The sequence below is a fragment of the Solea senegalensis genome, linkage group LG21, assembly GCF_019176455.1.
Source record: "Solea senegalensis isolate Sse05_10M linkage group LG21, IFAPA_SoseM_1, whole genome shotgun sequence".
Taxonomy (NCBI): domain Eukaryota; kingdom Metazoa; phylum Chordata; class Actinopteri; order Pleuronectiformes; family Soleidae; genus Solea; species Solea senegalensis.
In genome coordinates this window covers 17525376-17546544 of record NC_058040.1, presented here as the reverse complement: position 1 = coordinate 17546544, position 21169 = coordinate 17525376, and the positions used below count along the sequence as shown (strand labels likewise).

The following is a 21169-nucleotide window of genomic DNA, read 5'->3' as shown; positions in this document are numbered from 1 at the left end:
TCTACATGAGCCTTCAAAATAAAAGCCCATAAAGCTGATGAGAAAGGAAGTAGCGTTGTTCTGGGGGGGGGCACTTTCACATTAAAAGCTCGGCTCGCCACCCATAAAATAAAGGTATATGAACATAATAAGAGCAGAATAAAGCTCCTGTCTTCAAGTGACTTTTTGATCATTTATAATTATAATTTTCAGTTCAAAATTAAACCCAACTGATAGTAAAAGCTGAGATACACAGAGCACTACACTTTCAAAATGTCATTAGTCTAAAGTAACATAAAATGAAGTCATTTCTGGTATATTAGTAACAGATGTGACCGACCGTTTAATTAATGGGCTGCATCTTTGAAAGTCTTATGTCAGGAGAAGGACACACATTTAAAACGTACACTTTATGCTATGAATGAAAACTATTAAAACAAACTGTCTGCTCCTAAAGAATTTTATTGTTTCAACATTTCACCAAAGCCTTCTGCCTTTTTCTTCCTCAAGAAAAAAAAAAACAGTGAAAACCAAAACTTAAGTTTTTTTGGCAAAAATCTTTTGTTTCATCATGTGCTTTAACGGGTTTACAGCAATAACTTATGTTTTACAGTGTTATTCATTTCCAAGGCAACACAGAGCGGGTAGTTTTCAGCGACAAACAAGACTTTTAGATTAAGTCCTTGTGTTAGAGTGAAAAAAATTACTTGGAAGGTTAAAAAACATTTTCAATGTTCATGTGATTTCTCTCATTACATTCGACACGTTCGTTAAATATCATCACCAAACTGCACAATGGTAACTGTCATCATTAGGGGTTTGGGCGGGGCCATGCAGGGACACAGACGGAGAGGGTGGGGCTAAGCGCTACATGTAATTTAGTGGTATAAAAACATAAAAAGTTCTTGTTTTAAAGTTTCCTCTCATTGGCTGAGGAAGCGTGATTGACAAGTGAAAACAGCCAATGACAGGAGAGGGATGGGGCTAGCACTTAAATACAGACTCACTTCCTATACACATTTCTTTCTCCATATTTACACTGTGTGGGCTTTTATTTTAGTCCAGATTCTTCACACTGACGTTACGATGTAAGAGCCACGCTCACCCCCACCACCTGCACCAGCACCACCCTCTCCACCCTTCGGCTCTCGTTTTTTGGTGACGGGGGTGGGGATGAGTGAGGGTCGTGTGGGTGTGGTCGATGTTGATGTCGTGCTGGCTGCTGTGGTCGTGGTGGTGGTGACATCTGTGCTGCTCTTCCTGGGACTTGGCGTGTAGTTGAAGGGGCTGACCCTCGCCGCGACGGCACCACTGCGCTGCTGACCGCGCTGCTGCTGCTGCGGTGGCGGTTGTTGTTGTTGTGGTTGGGACTGTTGGCGTTCAGGTGTCTTGTCGTCCAGACTCTCGCAGCTGCGACGCAGGTTGAGATTGGAGGAGGAAGAAGAGGAGGAGGATGGGATTTTGGATGGGGCAGGGCTATCAATGATGGGCGGGGCATTAGCAGCAGTAGGGGAGCGTGCTGAACAGGAAGAGGAGGAGCGCGGGTTGTTGACAGGACAGTCCTCCAGACGGACCCACACATCTTCTGATTTGTCAACAAAGTTGCGTCCGGCTGAAAAGTCTGCGTTACTCTTTGCCTTCCTCCACGTCCCCTTCATCCTCACGGCGCCCTCCTCCTCACTCCTCCCCTTGTCACTGGATTCCGATGATGCCGACAATACTGATGATGAGCTTCCTGTCCGCTTCCACGTCCCAACGCGTGGCAACGACGTTGAGTGCTTACCGCCAGCTCCTCCTCCTGCTCCTGCTCCACTGTTCTCTCGCTTCCAGGTGCCGGTGCGGCTGACTCGTGATGATGTAACTTCCTGTGGTCGTGAGGGGCTCTCAGAGTGTGAGCGGTTAACGTCATGTCTCCGAGTCATTGGAGGGAGTGGTGCGTCAGGACTGGATGGCGAGTCTAATGCTGCCGCTGCAGCGGCAGCTGCCGACTCTTCAAGCTTTCTCTTCAGTGTCGGACTTGGTGCTTCTTTGATGAAGGTCGACTGTCGCACAAGCGTTGGTTTCTCAGGCTCCGCCTTCTGCTTCTTTGCTGCAGAGGAGCTGCCAACCCTCGATGCCGACTCGCTCCTCGGGATGCCGCCAGCGCCACTCCTAGGTGTCGTACTCTGTTTGGCCGGTCTGGAAGCCGATGATGATGATGCACTTCCTGGAGACGCTGTGCGTGGCAGCTGTGACAGCTTCCCTCCTTTCTGATTGGTTGCTGAAGAGGAACGAGATGGTGTGGAGTCCCGTGACGAGCCACCTCCTCTGTCGTCGTTGCTGCCGGGAGCTTTGGCAGCAGCCGCTGCTCTAGGTTTACTCCGTCCCCTGGCCGCAGTCTCCGCCCTTGGCTTCCCTGTAATCAGACTCCTGTAAACTTTCTTCCCACCTTTTAATGCCTTTGCCTCTTCTTCCTCCTCCTTCTTCTTCGCCTCCAGCGTGCTGCGCTCGCCTGGCTTCAAGATCCTTGCACCTCGCTTTACCTCCTTTTCCTCCAACTCCTCTTCTTCCTCCTCCGCATTATTTTTGGCAATAGGCAGGTGGAAAGGTGAGCCTACAGACTTGAGGGAGAGAACAGAGTCTGAGTCTGATGATGGTTGCCGGGACAGTGATGAGGCAGCAGCAGCAGCAGCAGCAGCATTCAGGCTGCTCACAATAGAGTTGGCACCTTCTTGGATTGCCTTCCAGTCAAATGACTCAGAGTCAGGAGAGGCGGGGCTTCTTGGTGCCTCTGGAGGCTCCTCCTCAGCCAGAGTGTTGTCAGCAGCTTTGGGAACAGGAAGTGGAGTTGTGACGGCGGCGGGCACAGTGGCAGTGGCAACGGCAGCAGCTTTCTTCTTCTTCTTGGGCATGGCAGAGCTAATGCATTCCTGCAAGAGGTCATCCTCTGAGTCGATGCTGAGTGAGCTCAGAGATGAGTTTCTGGAGAAGCAGACGGGGGTGTCCTCCACGTGGAAGGCTTTGGGAGCGTAGCCACTGGCTGCGGGGGGGCGTGGTTTTGAATCTGCTGTCTGTGAAGGGGGAGGAGACTTCGTTGCAGTTTTTCCTCCATCTTGTTGCTCAGGAATAGGCGGAGCAAACTCCTTGTTGTTGTTTTCCTGGTCGATGTCACTCAGCGAGCTCAGCGACGAGTTCCTAGAAAAGCAGACGGGCGTGTCCTCGATGGCAAACTTCTGCTTCTCATCCGTTGTCATCTGATTGGTCGCAGGTTTCGTTCGTGGGAAAACGGCAGCCGTCTGCTGCTTCCTTTTCCTGCCTTCCTCTTCTTTTACTTTCTTCTCCTCTCCATCCTTCTCAACACTGCCTCCACAGTCATCCTCATCAAAGTCAAGAGAGCTCAGCGAATCATTGCGTGAGAAGCAACACGGCGTTCCTTCGATGGGGGTGTAGTGTCGTGGTGAGTCGAAGGCAAACCCTGGTTTTGCTTTAGTCGCTGCTGCAGCGACAACATTGTAAGTCGCCCGCTGGGGCATTGGTTTCACAGGCGACGTTGGCTTCTTCTTTTGCTGCTGCTGCTGAGAGACAAGAGGAGGTGGGGCTGGAGGAGGAAGGGGAGGGGGGAGAGGAGGAGCTTGGAGGTGGTCATTGTTTGCTGCCGCTCTGATTGGTTTTCTGGGTTTTGCTTTAGGCATGGCGGCGTTGATGCACTCGGCGAGGATGTCGTCACCATTCTCGCCTTCTGGAGCTCCAGTGCGCCTCCTCTGGGTGGCTGCAGGTGGCACCACAGGTATGACAACATCTGGTGCCTCCTCATTGGGCGGAGAGTCGATGGTGAGGTCACTGAGGGAGGTAGCGGTGGAAAAGTTGAGGGGGGTTCCCTCCACACAGTAAACTCTTGGAACCTCCTCTGGCGGCAGCAGTGGTACATCCTTCCTCTGCTGTGATTGGGTGCGGGTTTGAGGTGGGAGAAGCTTGTAGACTGGAAGCTGGCTAGGTTTCCGTGACACTGCTTGTTGCTGTTTCTTTGGTTTCCGTGACGACTTGGGCATGGCCATGTTGATGCAAGCCTCCAGGATTTCAATGTCATCGTCGTCATCTGATTCGTCGAGGATGGGTTTTGCTGAATCCTCTTCTTTCTTCTCCTTGTCCCTGTCCTCCTCTTCCTCTTTTTTCTTCATCTCTGCGACGATGTACGGCTCGTCCAGGCTGAGCGAGCTCAGACTCGATGCTCTTGAGAAGCCGTGCGGCGTGCTCTCGGTGGCAAAGTGCAACAAGACATCAGCACTGCTCTCCTGCTCGTCCTTCTTGGCCGCTTCCTCTTCCTTGGTCTTCTGCATCGGTGGGGGTGGAGGAGGTGTCTTGGCCCGGCTTGGTGGCATGGTCTGTCCCGGGCTGTCAGGCAGGTCACTGGGACTCACCACGCCACTTGGGACACCGCTGCATGGCTCGCTGGAGCGTACAGAGCTGGCGATGGAGGATGTAGAGAAGCTGTCCAATGAGCTGACAGACGTGCAGCGGCTAAACATCAGCGGCGTCTCCTGGGCATATGGCTGCTCTGGCGGGCTTTTAGGAGTCCTTGCTCCGGAGGAAGACGATGTCATATGGTGGTGGTGGTGGTGGTGGGCGTGAGCGTGGCCGTGGTGATGGTGATGACTTCGTCTGCCCCGCGTAGAAGGAGCCGCTGCAGTCTGGCTCTCTGCTTCTTTCTGCTGCCGCTGCTGTTGCTGCTCGAGAGCATCTTTTTCGCTGACAGGAAGGGTCGGATAGTCGTTGCCACCGACACCACTGATGACGCTTCCGCCTCTCCTCTTTCTCCCAATCATGTCGCCGTCCTCTTCCTCCTCTGACGACAGTGACGACAGCGAGCTGCCTCGAGAGAAACAGATGGGCGTGTCCTCCACACAGTACGTCTGTGTCGACTCCTGGTTGCTTTTAGGAGCCCCACGGTTGGTTGGAGGAGCAGTTGGGCGGAGCTTATTTGTGGTGGTGGGCTGAGGAGGCGCAGGAGAGGCAGTCGTGGTATCTTCAGACTTGAACAATGGTTTGCGGGGGGCGTCGGCACCATACTTCAGACTGTAGTCGATCGGCTGCTCTGTTGTGGATTCACCACTGTAGTTGGATGTTGCGGAGACATAGCGTGGCTGTGAGACAGACGCCATGCGGCTGCTGCCTGTTGCCGATTCGCTACCATCATTCCTTCTCCTCAGCCTCGTGTCCTGTCCCTCGTCATCATCGCTCTCGATGCCACCGCGGTGATTTGGACTCTGTCTCCCAGAGTTCAATTGTTCATCAGAGTACTTGAGGCTATAGTTTATAGGTGTGTCTAGCTCTGCACCGTCATCGTCCGCCATGTGGTTAGCGCTGCGGATTTTGTGGGCCAGGTCAGCCGGGTATTTCCTGTACACACAGCACTTGTTGGCACCGCTCTCGTCCGAGGAGTAGAACGGCTCTGCTGACGGTTTTGTCTTTCCACGGTTCCCATAGCCGTCAGCACTCGTCACACTGTTCAGGCTGTCACTGGACGCTCGGACACTGGGCGGGAACACCGGCCGAGGGTACACAGTGTCCTCCCCCATCCTTTTCGATACATCTCCGTTCTTTGGGCTTGACAGCACTGGTGTGTTGGCATATGGACGTGATGCACCTCCTCCTCCTCCAGCAGCATTACAGCCACGCCCCTTCCTGTGTGCAGCCTTCGGGCTCAGGTTATCAATGTTGTCAAAGGTCTCCGACAGCTGCTGCGCATCCAGCTCTTCGAATAACGCCTTCTGTTTTCGGGCGTGCAGTGACGGGGCGCCAGCGCCTGGTGACACCACACTGGCATCCTTGTAGCGTGCTGGGCGGTTGGCCATGAGGTTGCGAAGGGCGGCAGCGCTGCCCATGGCAATCATTTTGTGGCGGGAATGGATAAGGTTACGCAACATGCCCACAGCACTCAGCTCCCATAATGTCTCCTGGTCTTTGGCGTCTCGCGCCGACAAGTTCCAGAGTGTGCCACAGGCATTGGATACGATGGTCAGACTGTGGGATTTCAGGTGCTGCAGCAGTGTTGGCAGGCAGCCATGGTCACGGAGGATCTGTCTGTAAGACGACACAGAGGGAGCAGTGGATTATGGGTTGTCCACAGTATTCTGTGTCATCCTATCTAGTTTTTTTTTTTCTAGTTGGTTCTTACCTGTGCGTCTCGTTGGTGGCAATGAGGCTCGACACATTGCGCAGGATGCCTCCACCACTCTCGATGATGGCGAGCGTGTTGGTGTGGCTGCGGTGAGTCAGAGTTCCCACCAGGAAAGCCAGCGCCCCGTCCACAGCGCAGATGTCGGCCTTGTTCTCAGTACAGTGCGCCGACAGGTTCCAGAGCGCGCTCAGTACGGACTTCAACGTCGACTCCTGAGCAGAGAACAAGAGACTGTGCGAGTGAGGTCCGGAACCCACTTAGAATAGACCCGCATCAAATATTCATTTACCTTCTGAACCTCGAGGGCACAGCCCATCAGCGCTCGCACACTGCCAACCTCACGCAACGTCTTCTTACTGTTGACATCGGCACGCCAAGACAAGTTCCTCAAAACGCTTGCTATCACCTGAAAATACACAAGAGTAGTTTACACCCACAGACTACCACGGTAACAGGTGACAAATCGTTGTTATGGTAACAAACCTGCTGCAGGTCTTCACTCTCAGACTTGAGCTGGGCCACCATTGCTCTCATGCAGCCCTTCATGGAGCACAGCGTGGCCTGATGGGAAACAATGACAGTTGATATGGAGTATTGATTATACTGTTATGCCATCCAGGTCAAACATTGAACAGCAGAAGTGAAAATGTTTATTAAAAAATTTATTAATTAACATGTGACCACACCTTATTGGCCACATCTCCAAAAGTGAGGTTGGTGAGTGCCATGCCGGCATATCGTCGCAGAGTGACACTGTAATGGTCACTGCTCAGCCCGAACATCTCACAGTCGACTTGCAGCAGCTCAGCCACCGCCTGGAGACCGCCTACGGGGATGAGAGAGCAAGAGAGAGGGGGTCAGAATGCGTGCGTGTGTGTGTGTGTTTGGATGCGGTCAGAAGGTGTGTCTCAGGTGGTCACTTACCAAGCTCGTTCATGGCATGGCGATGTTCTTCATCAAAAGACAGTTTCATGAGGACACAGACGGCTGGACAGATCTGATGTTCCACTGGAGATGGCACTGTCACACACACACACACACACACACACTTAAGGTGTATTCACGCTGAAAAAGTGTTTAGAGTCAATGCACCCTTGTGATTTTAGGGAACAACTGTTCCACTATTGGCTGGTGGGTGCATGACATCACTTACTAGGGTTGTCGTCCTGCTCAACGCTCCTCTCGTGGTTTTCCTGCCAGCTCCAGCAGGCCTCGCAGTAATGACGCACCTGCTCCAGCAGATGGAGCACTCTGATCTCACGCCGCCCTCGCTTGTCGTCGGGCTGACTGTGAACGATGTTGTGGAGCGCCGCCGACGCCCGCGCTCGAGCCTCCTTGCTGCCGCGAGAGTTACCTGGGCGACAGGAAGATATACCCGAATATGAACAACTGAAAGAACATGTGCATAAAAAGAAGTGGGAATACAGAGGAACCACGTGGTTACCCAACAACAGTGAGTCCTTGTCGTTTCCGTGCAGCAGCTGAATGAGAAGCGGGAGGCAGCCGGACTGACGCATGGCGATACACGAGTCTTGCGAACTTGACATGGCGAGGAGCGTTCGCGACATGTCGTCTTTGTCATGCGTCCCCAACATGGACAGAAGACTGTAAACCATCTCTACCTGTGAGGGGGAGACACAGACAATACAGCAGTTATTGATCACTAATCACTTTCCACATGGACGACATGGTGGCATATTGGCGGTTAGAAATTCTTGACCTTGGTTCCAAGGTGGCTGGTGATTCGTCGAGGCACAGAGTAGCTGGTCTCATTGACAGGCTCGGGGTCCAACCGGCTGCTGGAACTCTGGAGTAGAGAAAAATAAAGATTGAATCGAGATTCACAGAGGGACAAAAAGGATATAAGACAGACACTCACCTGAGCTGCAGCCAATCCACTGTTTTCACTTGGCCCCTGAGATCCTTCCACCTACAGAGAGACAGAGAAAAAGAGACTTAAAAACTATGTCAATCAGCTGAGTCACGTGATCACAGGAGAAACACTGTGTGTGAAGTCAACTCACCTGCAATCGGGCTCCCAGTCTCAGGATGTCCTTTTCTATCTGCTGGATGCGAGCCACACGAGCCTGAACACACACACACACACACACACACACACAAATATTGTTAGACACATGAAGTCAAAGCTGTTCAGTGGCCTTTGACCCGTTTGACCTCTGATGTTACCTGAGCTCTCCTCTCCATCTCCTGGCAAGAGCCCAGCTGCTCCTCCATCGCTGAGCGGATCTGACGAGCCTCAAACTCAAGCTGACGCCGACTCATGTCCGTCTGCAACGTGAACTTAAAAAAGAGACCGAGTCAAACTGGTTCTCACTGCCCGTGCTGTGGAAGCAGAAGAGCATCAGGGGAACTGCACTGTGTGTTTCTTACATTCTCTGTGAGCGGTAGACCGTCGATCCTCTTGGTCAGATTCTGCAGCTGAGCATAGTACCAGTCCTTCTCCTTCTCTTCCTTCTCCAGCTCCGCCAATAACAGGGACCTGTCAGCGATCAACAGCCAATCACAGACAGTACATAGAGGGAGGGAGGGAGGGGGGAGGGCAGAACAGCCAACAGCAGCATCCAATCGTAGAGCAATACAAAGAAACAGGAGCAAACTGGTGGCAAAAACAAGTGCTCTGTTGAAATTAAAGTTGTTTCCATGGCAACACAGTGTCGCCTGTTTCCCTGCAGCTTCCCCTGGTGGCAGCAGTTAAAATCATTCACACTCTCAGTGCTACTCAGTAATATTCAGTTGGCCTCAGTAGTACCTCTCCTTCTCCAGCTCCTCCAGGCAGCGGTCGTGGCTGTCTCTGCCCGCAGACGGCAGCCCTCTCCTGGGGAAGGCCGAGGTAGTCGCCGGGCCTCCAGCTGCTCCTGACGCTCCAGAGCCAGAGGAGGCTGAGCTGGAGGAGGATGAGGAGGGGAAAGGAGGCCTGGACCTGGCCTTAAAACCTGAGGATTCCAGGCTCATCTCTGATGAGAAAAGACAGCACAGTAATATGTAGTGAGTGTGTGCCTGTGTATTTGTTACCTCAGAAATGAGAACTGTTTAAGTTTATGGCTAAGATTTGATTTGTTTATGCTGTCCAAATGAAAGGAAGTAAGGAAGAGAGAGAGAGAGAAAGAGACTGAGTTGTCTTTACCTTTCAGTCGCTCGATCAGCTCCAGCTGAGATCCAGACCCATCACCAGGTTCTTCTTCTATGGTGCCCTGCAGCTGCTTCAGCACTTCCTGTTTGGTACAGAGCGATATCACGGTGACATATGAGGACAGATGCGTTTAACGTCTTGTAAATAAAACAACCATGTATTCTTAAAAACAACAATAAAACAAAGCACAAACAGATTAAACTCTCTCTCTCTCTCTCGGTCTATGTCTCTTACCACAATGAAACGACAGCGCCCATACAGAGACATGGTGGAACTAGCAACACTCACTATTTGCTGCTCATCCACACAACAGGAAACAGGAAACAGGAATAGGGAAACAGGAAGTGAGGGTGTGTTTGCAAAGAGGGGACAAGTAAGAATCACGGACATTAACAAGAAAGAAGGACAACAACAGCAAGTACACAAAAATGAAAACAACAACAAAAAAGACCGAAAATGAACAAATCAACACAAAGAAAACAAGTAAAAACAAACAATTTAACCACACACACACACACACAGAGAGAGAGAGAGAAAGTCAGCATAGCATGTGATCGTGGGAAAACGCTGAAGGGTGAGAGACATTAAGTTTACAGAGAAAGAGAGAATGAGTTTGTATAGAGAGCGTTTATGTAGCAGAGAGGAGCCTCTCACTCAGCTGATTGAAACGGTCAGCTGACCTATTTGTCTCTCCCAGTCAGCTGACAACCCCCGCTCAGTCACGTGACCTCATCAGCACTGACCTTCATGTTGGACGCCTCTGTCTCCAGCTTGGTCAGGTGGTTGGAGTTGTCCTGTAACTCCTGCCTCAGGTTGGAATTCTCCATCTTTAAAACCTCCACCTGCCTCAGCAGCTGATCGTAAGACGCTGCCGCCATGTTGGAAAAGCCACGGCTGACCTGAGGAACACAGACGATACGTTGCTGTAGTATCATAATACTGTCAAGAGACCTCATTTCCACTTGGGATGCCACAGTTCTCAGTATAGTATTGAACAGTTCCATTCAGCTTGTGAACTGAGGTATTTTCTGCTTCATAAAAAGCAAAAATTTTCGCCGAGTTGAGGCTGTGTGAACCTGCAAGTCCACGTACTGGGACAAGAAAACACCTCGCCCTGAGAAAATATCCTATCACAATGTGCTGATGTTGGGGGAGCAGTGTCAGATTTCACTTTAATGTGAGGAGCAGTAAGGAGAGGCAGCAGCGTGAGGAAGTGCCTCAGTGAGGAAGAGAAACAAGTAAACAGAAAGGTTGTTCTACACTTGCTGCTTACTAAAGTGGAAACACTTCCAACACGACTGCAGCGGCGACGCTCGTCGAAATCGCTGCCTGCAAAGCAGCACAGCTGAGCAGATAACACCAACATCCACAAAGCGCTGATGCCTTCAATCACACACATCCCACAGGTTTAGAGAGCCACATCATCGTAACACAGGCAGTGCAGGTGTTAATGTGGGCTTTTTGTCAAAAATAAATAAAAACAAAAACCCACGTTACAAAATACCCTCTCACATTTTTAAGTACCAAAGTTAATTCCCAACATTACAAAACAAAACGCAAAAGCTAAGAGACTTGACCTTACTAAAGATTAGGTTTGCAACAATTATTAGATTAATTGATGATTAATCCATTAATAAATGAATCATCAATTATTTTGAGAATCGATTAATCGGTTTGAGCCTTTTTTCAGCTTCAAAATCATTTTGATTTGTGGACAAAACAAAACATCTGAGAACATCGTAATTTGGTTTGGTAAACACTGATCAACATTTTCTGATATTTCACGGACCAAACAAGTACTCGATTAATCGGAAAAATACTCGTCAGATTAGTAGATTATGACAATAATCATTAGTTGCAGCCACACTTAACAAAAAGCCCACATAATCGGCACCGAACATTCCACACTAGAAAATGTTTCCCAAAAAGGGGATCACCATAGGAAAACAGTTTCAGAACATTCCCATTGGAATGGGACACAGTATGTAAGCAATGGGGTAGAGAAAAATCAATAATTGGACATTTTAAAAAGCAGCCATCTCATTTGTCAATTGCTGGCTTGTGCTGATCCCGGGGAACAGACTAGTAAACAAACATGTATTTATTCCTCCAGAGTACATAAAAAACTAGCAGAGTGGTAGACATTGTTGATGTATTCATAATTAATGGACTATAAGCAATAGAAATATTAGCTGATCAATGCAGAACTTGCTAGTCACAGTTAGGTCTGTCAGTACATTTCTTGTTCTGTTCTTGATATTTTTCCATAGAACAAAACAGAGGAGTAAAAACAGTTTAAAAATTATATTCCTTGTCTTCAGCCGGAGGACACGCAGAGAAACAGCGACAGCCAATTATTTAGTATTGGTTTTCAATATCTATTTCAATATAGATGTATAAAGCTTGAATAGAAAAAGAATTTATATGTCCATATTTAGGTGCACCACATGACTGCTGGCCTTTCGGAGGCATTATGATCCATCATTTTAATCTGTGAGGCAGCAAAGATTGTGGTATTGAAGTAATACTACAACTACACAAATGTCAATTAATAATACAATGTAATGCAGTGATATAACACTGTAGTGTAGTGTAGTGCAGTGCACTATAGTGTAGAAAAACCACAATGTACTACAATAACACAACAGTGTACTGTAGTAACAGTACACTGTACTGCAGTAACAGTACACTGTACTGCAGTAATACTATCGTGTACTATGGTACACTATATGGAACCATGATAATGCTATAGAGTACAGCAATATTGCCGTGTACTGCAACAATCCTAAAGTACTTTCCAGAAACACTACACTGTACTCGTGTGAACTGCAGTAACACTCCACTATAATAATACTACATCACTGCAGTACAGATCTTTTTGTCTGATCGGAACTCATCAATAATTCATCAAACACAACGTGATCAATGGAAAATGACTAATAAAACTGTACATTAAACAAAGTTTGCAGCAGCAGCAGAAACAGTGAAGGACAGCAGAGAACAGCAGCCTCTCCTCCTCCTCCTCCTCCTCCTCCTCCCTGTCTCCATCCCCTATCACCAGGCAGCCATTTTCTCTCCCTCTTCTATCCTTCCTCCATCACCCATGCCTCCCCCACCTCTCTTTTTCTACCCCCCATCTCTCCCCTCGTCTTCCCCCCATCTCTCTTTCACTCCCTCCATCAAAAACAACAGAATAAATTAAACCACAAACCAGAGGATGGAGAGAAGACAATGAAAGGACAGTGCCCCCCTCCACTCTTATCCCCAGTCCTCCCCTCTCACTCATTAATTCATTCAATACCAGACACTCGAAGCAGATAAAACAGATGGAGGGATGAAGGATGGAGAGATGTTAGTAAAAGAAAGAGAAAATGGCAGCTCACCCCATCGCTGACGCCTCCATCTCCCTCCCTCTCTCTCGCTCTCTCGCTCACTGTCTGACAGAGAGCAGTCAGCTGGGCGAGAGAACAGCCAATCAGTGACCAGGGACAGACAGAGAGGGAGGGGAGGGAGGGGCAGCCCCCCCTCCTGCTCCCAGCATGCTTTGCTGCTGCTGCAGGACTGACCGGGTTACTGAAATACTAACACACAAACATTGACACACTCACAGATTAATATGCACACACAAACCCACACTGAGATTAACTAACACACACACACAAGGATTAAAATACAGTATACACAGATGCACAAACACACACCGTTTTGCACAGCTAGTCTTCTTAGGACACCACACTGACTTCCATTCATTTGGACAGCCTAAACAAAGTGTTATACCCAACCATAACCATAACCAGTGATTGCCTGAATGCCAAAATTCAAACACCTTACACCTCAAGTTAACCAGTTCCTCAGAAATTAGGTTCTACACATGTAGAACAAGTACGGGTCTCCATGAGGATTACTGGTCCTGACAAGGTCAGTGTTTATGCCAGAAGAGGTCTTTAAGAGGTAACAAATACAAGTACACACGTCATAATGGAGCCTGTACAGCAGCTCCAATGAATCATGCATCTGTCTACAGAGCAACTACAGACGAACATCAGCTGATGCTTCTCATGAGTAACAGTCCATCATCACTGTATGTCATCAGCTCATGAGGGTGTAAATAATACCATGCTTTGTGTAATTTATTCAAAAACAGTGTATGTGCTTGTGTGTGTGTTTATGTGTCATAGTGCCCCCGAGTAAAATCTTAATCATCTTAAGTCTGTGATAAACTTGAATACACTAGAATACACTTGCTGCTTCACGCTGCTGTTAAACAGGCTTTTCCAACTGGCAACTGAAGTTTCTGTCACTTAGGCAACAGCTTACTCTCCATGAAGAAAAAGTGTTTTACGTCAGGGCACACAGGAGTTGTTGATCCACTTCTGCCTCCATCAGGAAGATCAACTCATACACATTATATATGCTTGGAAAGGTGACGCCGTGGTTAGCCTCCCGGGGGTGAATATACTGGTTTCAAAAATAAATTCCACTTGAATTGAAGTCCATGGGAACATAAGCTTCTACTTCTCACTTGATTTGCAATGTCAGTTAACATTTTCCTGTCTTCCTCGCTTGTTTCAGGCCTTCAATAAAATATGATGCAAGTTTTGTAAATTACATTGCCATTTAGAATCAAACGGATGATAAACATGACACATTTGAGTGGACATTGTGTAATTGACAGCTAGTATTGTCAAATAGCTAATGCCTGTGAACCTGAACTAATTGGTGCCTGTCAAATCACAAATCTCAAGGCTTCAACCTAAAGGCACTGTATTTTTTTGTGAACATTGATGTTGAGCAGTTAAAAACCTACGGTTTCCTGTCAAGAGAGGAATAAAGCACATATTCTTAGGATATTGTGATCATAAAACTGTAATGTTTAGATTCAAATCACTGTCAAATTAGTTCACACAAGACTGATTAAGCCCATCAGCCCCATATGACTGTGCGCTTTTTAGTATAGCAGTGCTTAAATCTTGTGTTGCTTGACTACAATCTCACACTGCCCACAGGAAGTGATTTCTTTTATGTTATAATGGTAACATTTTGCAGGTAATGCAAGAGCAATCCAAACAGGTTAGAGTATGACTGAAACACATGGTAATGGTTCTAGCCCCTAACTGTTCCTGCAATGCTTGCGTTAACACATAAACACTCCCTCAGTCAGGTCTGATAGTATTGCTTGACAGAGCCTGTTATTAGGTGAAGAACACAGCATATAAAAATTTTAATGTTTAACACACTGCAGCTTTAAGATGTCAGACCTTGTGCCAGTATTCTACATGTTCCATTTCAAGAGGGAACTCTTGACTTTTCAATATCACAGAAACCACCGACCCTGCACTTTATAATTGGAGCAACCTAACATTACCAGGTTCAAGATTCCACAAAGTCTGCCACAATACATATGCAGCTAATTTTGGCATTAATAGCATGTTGGTTTTATATTTGTTTCACAGTATATATGTTGCCATGTGCACAACATACCATGTACAACAATAGTAACTTCTCAACTGGAATGCGTTGAAATCGTGGGGTGACGTCACTTAAGAAAACCTGAACTATCCCTTTAACACAAACCGAACGCACGCACACACACAGTGTGGACACTCATAGACCGCGTACATTCCCAAGCCACTTACCTTGATCTTACACAAATCACTGCCTAACCCTTAGCCTTTCCCTAAATTAAACCCAATATTGCGTTTAAACCTATTGCGTCTTAACCCCAAAAAGCCCTTAGTCGTGAGGGCCATCCAAAATGTGCTCACAAAGATAGTTTTGAATCAGAACTTGTCTTCACAACCTATTACAATTATACAAACGCACACATGCAGTGGTCTCAAGCCAACCATACTCTCGTCTGTAAGTGAACTTTCACACATGTAGTATTAATACTGCAGTAGTAAACCAGTAGTACTACCATAGTCTACAGTTAAAGTACAGTTATAACACTGCAGCACTAGCTCTTTAGCTGTTAGCTGAACAGATAGCATTCCAGCTGCAGTCCAGCTGCCATTGACCCGCTGACTTATTGTGTTTAACCCAAAACCCAGCCGTACCACTGGCTGCACTCCATCTTACTTCTGCCGACCGTCATCTTTACGGTGCAGCTGAACTCTGTCGCCGTTGCCGGTGTGCCCGTTGAACCGCCCGAGCACCCACATCCAACCATAACAAACTGTTAGCGCCGAGCTAGCTGATATAGATAGGCTAGTGGCTAGGCAAGCTAGCAGCGCGGCCGATCTTACCTCCTTTGAAGGAAACGACTAAAGTCCACCTCAGACCGAGGCAGCTGAACGGGACATCCCAAGAAAAACCGGCACCAGTGCGAGTCGTTAAAGGCGGTGGAGGCCGCTCATGTCCCCGGTCCGCGGAGTTCTGGAAGTCCGGCGAAGTTCAGCTCCGTCTTTTTGTTGTGAACCAGCCGCGGCTGCGGTCCGCCATCTTGTTTCAGTGTGTCACTGACTGTGTAAAGTTGAACAGGTAAAAGTACTGAGTGTAACGCACCGCGTTAAGTTACTGCATGTACCAGTACAAGATACTTTAAAGAGTACTTTATTCTTTATTTTGATGTGTGTTGCATCACCTGCTGCACTGACTTTAATGACGGTTTCACATTTAAATCAGCTCAACATCGAGTTTAAAATCAGTGTTTTCTTCTAATTTCTACTATCACTATTTATTAATATCAGCATTCTAATTTCTCAGATCATTTTGCAGTGGTTAGTTTCTCTTAAGTCACAAGATGCATTTGCGAAACAGAGATAAAAAAATTGTTAGTGGAATAACATTTTGAAACCCTGCTCCTCCTCACCACCTCGTGGCGCTGATGCACCAATACGTTTTTCGCCAATAAAACTCCAGGACGAAGAAGACGCGTCGTTTTAAAGATGGCGGATGTTATCGACGCTGCGGACAGCTTGGTGTAACGGTTTACCGACTTATAACCCCACGGAGAGTTCCGCCGCCGCTGGCGTCATGAGGCGCGGGTTACTGCGCACTTTTTCCGGATGCCTCGTGTGAACCGGACGGTTGTTTTGTCCCTGCTGATCGTGAGCAGCTGCGTGTTCTTGCTATTCCAGCTCTATTACTACCGGAACTACGTCACCAGGGTGAGAAAATCTTTTGTTTATGTTCGAGCTAGTAAATTAGCACAACACATTTTTAAACATTGTTTAATTTATTTTATTTAATTACTCAACTTGCTCCTCTGCAGTCTGGTCCTCATATCCTGAGCCAAACGGGTCACCTGACCGCCAGTGACATCCAATGGGTAAGTTAGCATTAAGCGGCACTGTGACTTTTGTGTAAATGTTTAACCTCTCTGTCAGTGTTCTGTCTTGGTTTCCATGGCAACTGCTATGTTGCACCAGATGCTATTGTAACTGTCAGTTGTTTTCATGTGAGATATCCCATTGGTTCTCACAGTAACTGTCCATTGTTTCCATGGTAACCATCCATTTTTGCTCTTCTCTCTGTAGCAGACAGTGAAGAAGTTCCTGGCCCTCGCACAGCATTTCAGGCTGCCGCTGTTTCTCGCTGACACTGCAGCACTCACCTTACTCTCCCAGGATGCTTTGCGGCAGCGTGATAGACAGACACGTGAGCCACACTGCAGCTTCCTGTGCACTGACCGGCCAATCACGTCATTTGCGTTGCAGGCCAACCTATGGAAGCACAATGTGAGTTTTTAAAACTATCAGTGAGGATGTAACTGACTCTTGGCACTTTTCCACTACAGTTCTAGCAGAATTGTGAACAAAAACCAGTACTTCCTGCATGACTGGACCACAGACTCCGTCTGACACAGTCACTGAACTTAAATACACCAAAGTCCTGTTTAATATTAAGATTTTAGAATTACCTTGTTAAATGTTGGAGAATAACACTTTTTCAGGATTTTTAGGACTAACTGATTTACACTTTGGCATTGTTCGGTTTGATTTATTTGTCGGACGTCGAGCTTATATGACTAACCTGGTCACGTTTCTTTGTTTGTTTCTTTGTTAGGCCAACTTCCTGTTGGCTGCTGAGCAGAAAGGCTTTGAGCTGCTGCAGGTGCGAGGAGAGGATCCACGTTTAGCCAGTTTAGACACCCTATCAGGGGAAGAGATCCCGCTGCACTTCCTGTTCCGCCTCCATGGTTACATCATCCATGTGGGTGGAGTCACATTACCTCGCGATACCTGGTAAGCACTGAAATTACTCCAGTAACCATGTTTTGTGGCAGGTGGTGTTCCTGTACGAGCGCAGTGGCAACTACCTGTGGCATGGAGCGCTACGGCTAAAAGCTAACATGGACCGAAGCTTTGCTCCGTTCAAACTGCTGGACTACGGACGCCACACTGGAGCTTATGACAGGTACAGCAGGAGGCTAACCACTGTGAAAAGCATGTGCATGTGAAAAGATGGAATCAGACACATCTGTGAGTAAACTATAAACACTTGTATGAAAAAAAAATCTCATCTGACTCACACACAGGAATATGTCAGCAAAAATGACAGGTGCGATGTTCTGAACACCCTGGTGTGTGTTTTGTGTGTGCTCGCCCCCTCCAGGCCAAAGCTGGTCTTGACAGTCCTGGATGGTCTTGACATTCGAATCCCACACAACATCACTCGCTTCCTGTCTGAGCAGCGGCATGCCCACTTCCTGGAGTGCCGTTACCGTGAAGCCCGCACCTTCCTCCAGGTACAGGAAACAAAAGCAGCAGGGAAAAAATATGATGGAATAAAGTGATGTGTAAAGAAATGTTTTTTTTGTTAAGACATTTTAAGAAATTGTTCAGCTTCATGGTACCTGAAAGTTTGTTGATGACTTAAAACAAAAACTAAATTATTTTGTTTATTTCATTGTTATTCAAAACATTTGAATGATTTTAGCAAAAGAAAATAATATAAAATAATATAAATCTGGAAAAGCTCTCTCATTATTTGTGAATGTAGCTTTACCCAGAGGACTCATCTCCAGCGGCAGTGGATTTTCGCAGAAATGCAAAGTCGTTGCTTCATATCGCTGCTCGGACTCTTGCTGGCCTTGACATTCCCTTCTGGCTCAGCAGTGGCACTTGTCTGGGTAATATGCTAACAGGCTAATGCCAAAGCATAATAACAGCATCATAACCAGATTTGATTCAATTCAAATTTTCAATGTCGCCCCCTGCAGGCTGGTTCAGGCAGTGCAGTGTCATCTCATACAGCCGTGATGTGGACATTGGGATCTTCATTGTGGACTTCAAGTCTGACATCGTTGCAGCGTTCAAAAAAGCCGGACTGTTACTCAAGCACAAGTTTGGAAAGGTCAGAACTCAGTTATTTTTGTTTTTGTGTCTTTCTTGAACATATTTTAACAGAGACTTCGTGTTGAAATGGGTCTTTATTTTGAGCGGTTGTGTATTTCCCTTTGTGTTGAAACTGGTGCCAATCCCAGCTGACATAGGGTCGAAAAGCGGGGTCCACACTGGATAGGTCGCTAGTCCATTACAGGGTCACATGGAGACAAACAACTATTCACTCTCACTCACACCTTTGGTCAGTTTGCCTAATGCTCATATCTTTTTGTTTTTGGACTGTGGGAGGAAACCGGAGAACGTGCAGAAAACCCACGCACACACAGAGAGAACATGCATGTATTTTGGGTCTTTAATTTTGGGTCTTTTATTGTGAACCGCAGGCAGACGACAGTCTGGAATTGTCATTTGTGAGTGGAGACGTCAAACTGGACATTTTCTTTTTCTATGAAGAGGGAGACATCGTGTGGAACGGTGGAACGCAGGCAAAGAGTGGCAGGAAGTTCAAGTATGTAAAACTCAACGTGACTTGAAACACTGTTTGCCAGCGAGGTCGCCACATTTATCAAATTGTTACTTTTTCGTCAGGTACATCTTCCCTCGCTTCTCACTCTGCTGGACGGAGCTTCTGGAGCTCAAGGTTCGCGTTCCGTGTGAAACACTGGATTATGTGACGGCAAACTACGGCACCACCTGGAGCATTCCTGTGAGGAGCTGGGACTGGAAGTCCTCACCAAGCAATGTGCAAGAAAACGGGGTGTGGCCTCCAGCTGAGTGGGAGGAGCTTATCCAAGTTTACTGACATGAGGTGGAAAATAAGATCAACAATAAAAATACAACAGAAAGTGGAATTGATGTTTCTTTACATCATTGACTCAAAACAAATATTAATGACGTTTCTGTTTCAGCTTAAGTGACAATGAAGTTTTCTTCGAGGACACTGTTGTACATTAGAATCCGCTCTTCACAACCGACATTGTCTGATCATTGTTTTACAGAAGATTAAGTTGCATCATCACCGTCCAACTCCATGGTCTTTTATATTCATAGTAAAGTATCATAAATATCACTTTATTTCATAACATAATTTCCCACACGCTGCACAGATGTCTTCAGTGATATTCCAGTACATTGTTTTCATTGTCACTCAGCCGCCTCGCGCTGCTGCCCCTTGTGGACCACGAGTCCCTTGCTGATCAGGTCCGGGATCTCCACCGCGAGCCATGGGCCGAGACCCAGCGCCATCAGGTGCGCGAGGCCGAACCGGGGCGCGTTCCGGGCCCAGAGCGGTGCGAAGTGATCGGTGAGGCATATCTTTCCTCCGCGGTACATCTTAGCCGTTTTACCGTCCAACTCTGGCACCGCTACCTCGGGCGCGGTGTCGGGATAGGTCACCGGGATGTCAAACTCCAGCCGGAACTCATAGCGCAGCAGCTCGTGAATGAACCAGCAAGTGCCGGTCCACCGCGTACCGTCCGCGTTAGATTCCAGACGAAACCAGTCATTGTCGGCTGCCTTGTTCTGCTCCACGAACCGGATCAGCGCCTGGTACTCCTCCTTCAGCCTCTGCGGCCACAGCGCGCGGTCCCTCGGCCCCGCGTGCGCCTTCAACAGCGGAATCTGGGACACGGCCTTGCGCGTGGCTTCGTCCGCCATGTTAGTTACCAGATTAAAACTACAAGTTTTCTTCTCAGCTCAGAGTTTATTCGGGTTCAGTCTCTGGGTTTCAGCTGACTTGAGGCTGTCGAAACAGGAATGACGTGGACTTCCGGGTGGAAACACCACTTCCTTTGTTGGATTTTCAAAATAATACCCTTAAATGAACTTCAGTACAGTTTGGAAAATGTATTTAAATGTATATTGATCACAATATTAATTATAATTAGTATTATTAGCCATCTCTGATATTATTATAATAATAATAATAATAATAATACATTTAATTTAAAAGCGCCTTTCGGGTCACTCAAGGACACTTTACAAACAAGATGAATTAAAATCACACAATTACGTAAAAACCAAAAGGGGGAGGAGATAGATGATGAAGAGAAGGGGGCATCCCTGGGGTAACACCTGTAGTGACTGGGGAAGGTTTTAAAGTGAAAGTGTGGCCTGTGAGGTAAGAGTGGAACCAGCTGAGGGGAGTGTGGGAGAGGCCAATGGAGGAGAGTCTACTGAGGAGGATGGGGTGTGAGATGGTGTCAAAGGCAGCATGAGGATGGAGACAGAACCAGAATCAGCTGCAGTGAGGAGGTTGTTGGTGATTTGGATTAAGGTGGTCTCTGTGCTGTGACGGGGGCGGAAACCAGACTGGAAAGGCTTGTAGAGTGAATGGATATATCAAAAACCGACTGAGGATGAAATTGTATTAATAAATTCACAATAAATAATTTCAGGTTGTTTTGTTTTTACTAATATTCTTACTAATAATAATTTCTGGCAGGATGTACACTGAGAATCAAATGTTAAAAACATCAAAATGTAAAGAAAATGTAGTAGCGCCTGGAAACGGCTTTGCATTGTGGGATGTGTTGTCCATGTTTGGGACTACAGGTGTTGAAGGTGAACATAAACAAAAGCTGTGCTGTTGCTGTG

General features: G+C 47.4%; 3 protein-coding genes across 3 annotated transcripts; 1 reads left to right on the top strand and 2 right to left on the bottom strand.

Annotated features, from left to right (window-relative positions):
* Positions 1–423: 423 nt before the first annotated feature.
* Positions 424–15756, bottom strand: apc (APC regulator of WNT signaling pathway). The gene is made up of 17 exons (XM_044012748.1): positions 15533–15756; positions 10031–10186; positions 9282–9369; positions 8907–9111; positions 8528–8636; positions 8324–8437; positions 8161–8223; positions 8016–8066; positions 7857–7943; positions 7581–7758; positions 7290–7490; positions 7061–7156; positions 6823–6962; positions 6620–6697; positions 6426–6542; positions 6134–6348; positions 424–6039 (listed from the first exon to the last, which is right to left on the bottom strand). Exons 2-17 carry the CDS (start codon positions 10163–10165, stop codon positions 1050–1052), a joined length of 6867 nt encoding a protein of 2288 aa, XP_043868683.1. The 5' UTR covers positions 10166–10186; positions 15533–15756; the 3' UTR covers positions 424–1049.
* A 389-nt stretch (positions 15757–16145) lies between these two features.
* On the top strand, positions 16146–19425 carry fktn (fukutin). Its single transcript, XM_044012751.1, has 10 exons — positions 16146–16396; positions 16501–16557; positions 16766–16966; positions 17295–17441; positions 17515–17645; positions 17844–17976; positions 18231–18360; positions 18451–18584; positions 18958–19082; positions 19163–19425. The coding sequence occupies exons 1-10, from the start codon at positions 16295–16297 to the stop codon at positions 19374–19376; spliced, it is 1374 nt and encodes a 457-aa protein (XP_043868686.1). The 5' UTR covers positions 16146–16294; the 3' UTR covers positions 19377–19425.
* On the bottom strand, positions 18913–20351 carry ufc1 (ubiquitin-fold modifier conjugating enzyme 1). The gene has a single exon (XM_044012752.1). It carries the CDS (start codon positions 20228–20230, stop codon positions 19718–19720), a length of 513 nt encoding a protein of 170 aa, XP_043868687.1. The 5' UTR covers positions 20231–20351; the 3' UTR covers positions 18913–19717.
* Positions 20352–21169: the final 818 nt, after the last annotated feature.

What these genes read in the sequence shown, in the direction of transcription:
- apc (XM_044012748.1), bottom strand. Translation starts at nt 10,165, where the DNA reads ATGGCGGCAGCGTCTTACGATCAGCTGCTGAGGCAGGTGGAGGTTTTA. An exon ending in GCTGATCGAGCGACTGAAAG is followed by an intron (nt 9,112 to 9,281) that starts GTAAAGACAACT and finishes TTTTCTCATCAG; the next exon opens with AGATGAGCCTGGAATCCTCA. An exon ending in AGATGGAGAGGAGAGCTCAG is followed by an intron (nt 8,224 to 8,323) that starts GTAACATCAGAG and finishes GTGTGTGTTCAG; the next exon opens with GCTCGTGTGGCTCGCATCCA.
- fktn (XM_044012751.1), top strand. Translation starts at nt 16,295, where the DNA reads ATGCCTCGTGTGAACCGGACGGTTGTTTTGTCCCTGCTGATCGTGAGC. An exon ending in ACCGGAACTACGTCACCAGG is followed by an intron (nt 16,397 to 16,500) that starts GTGAGAAAATCT and finishes GCTCCTCTGCAG; the next exon opens with TCTGGTCCTCATATCCTGAG. An exon ending in TCAAGCACAAGTTTGGAAAG is followed by an intron (nt 18,585 to 18,957) that starts GTCAGAACTCAG and finishes TGTGAACCGCAG; the next exon opens with GCAGACGACAGTCTGGAATT.
- ufc1 (XM_044012752.1), bottom strand. Translation starts at nt 20,230, where the DNA reads ATGGCGGACGAAGCCACGCGCAAGGCCGTGTCCCAGATTCCGCTGTTG.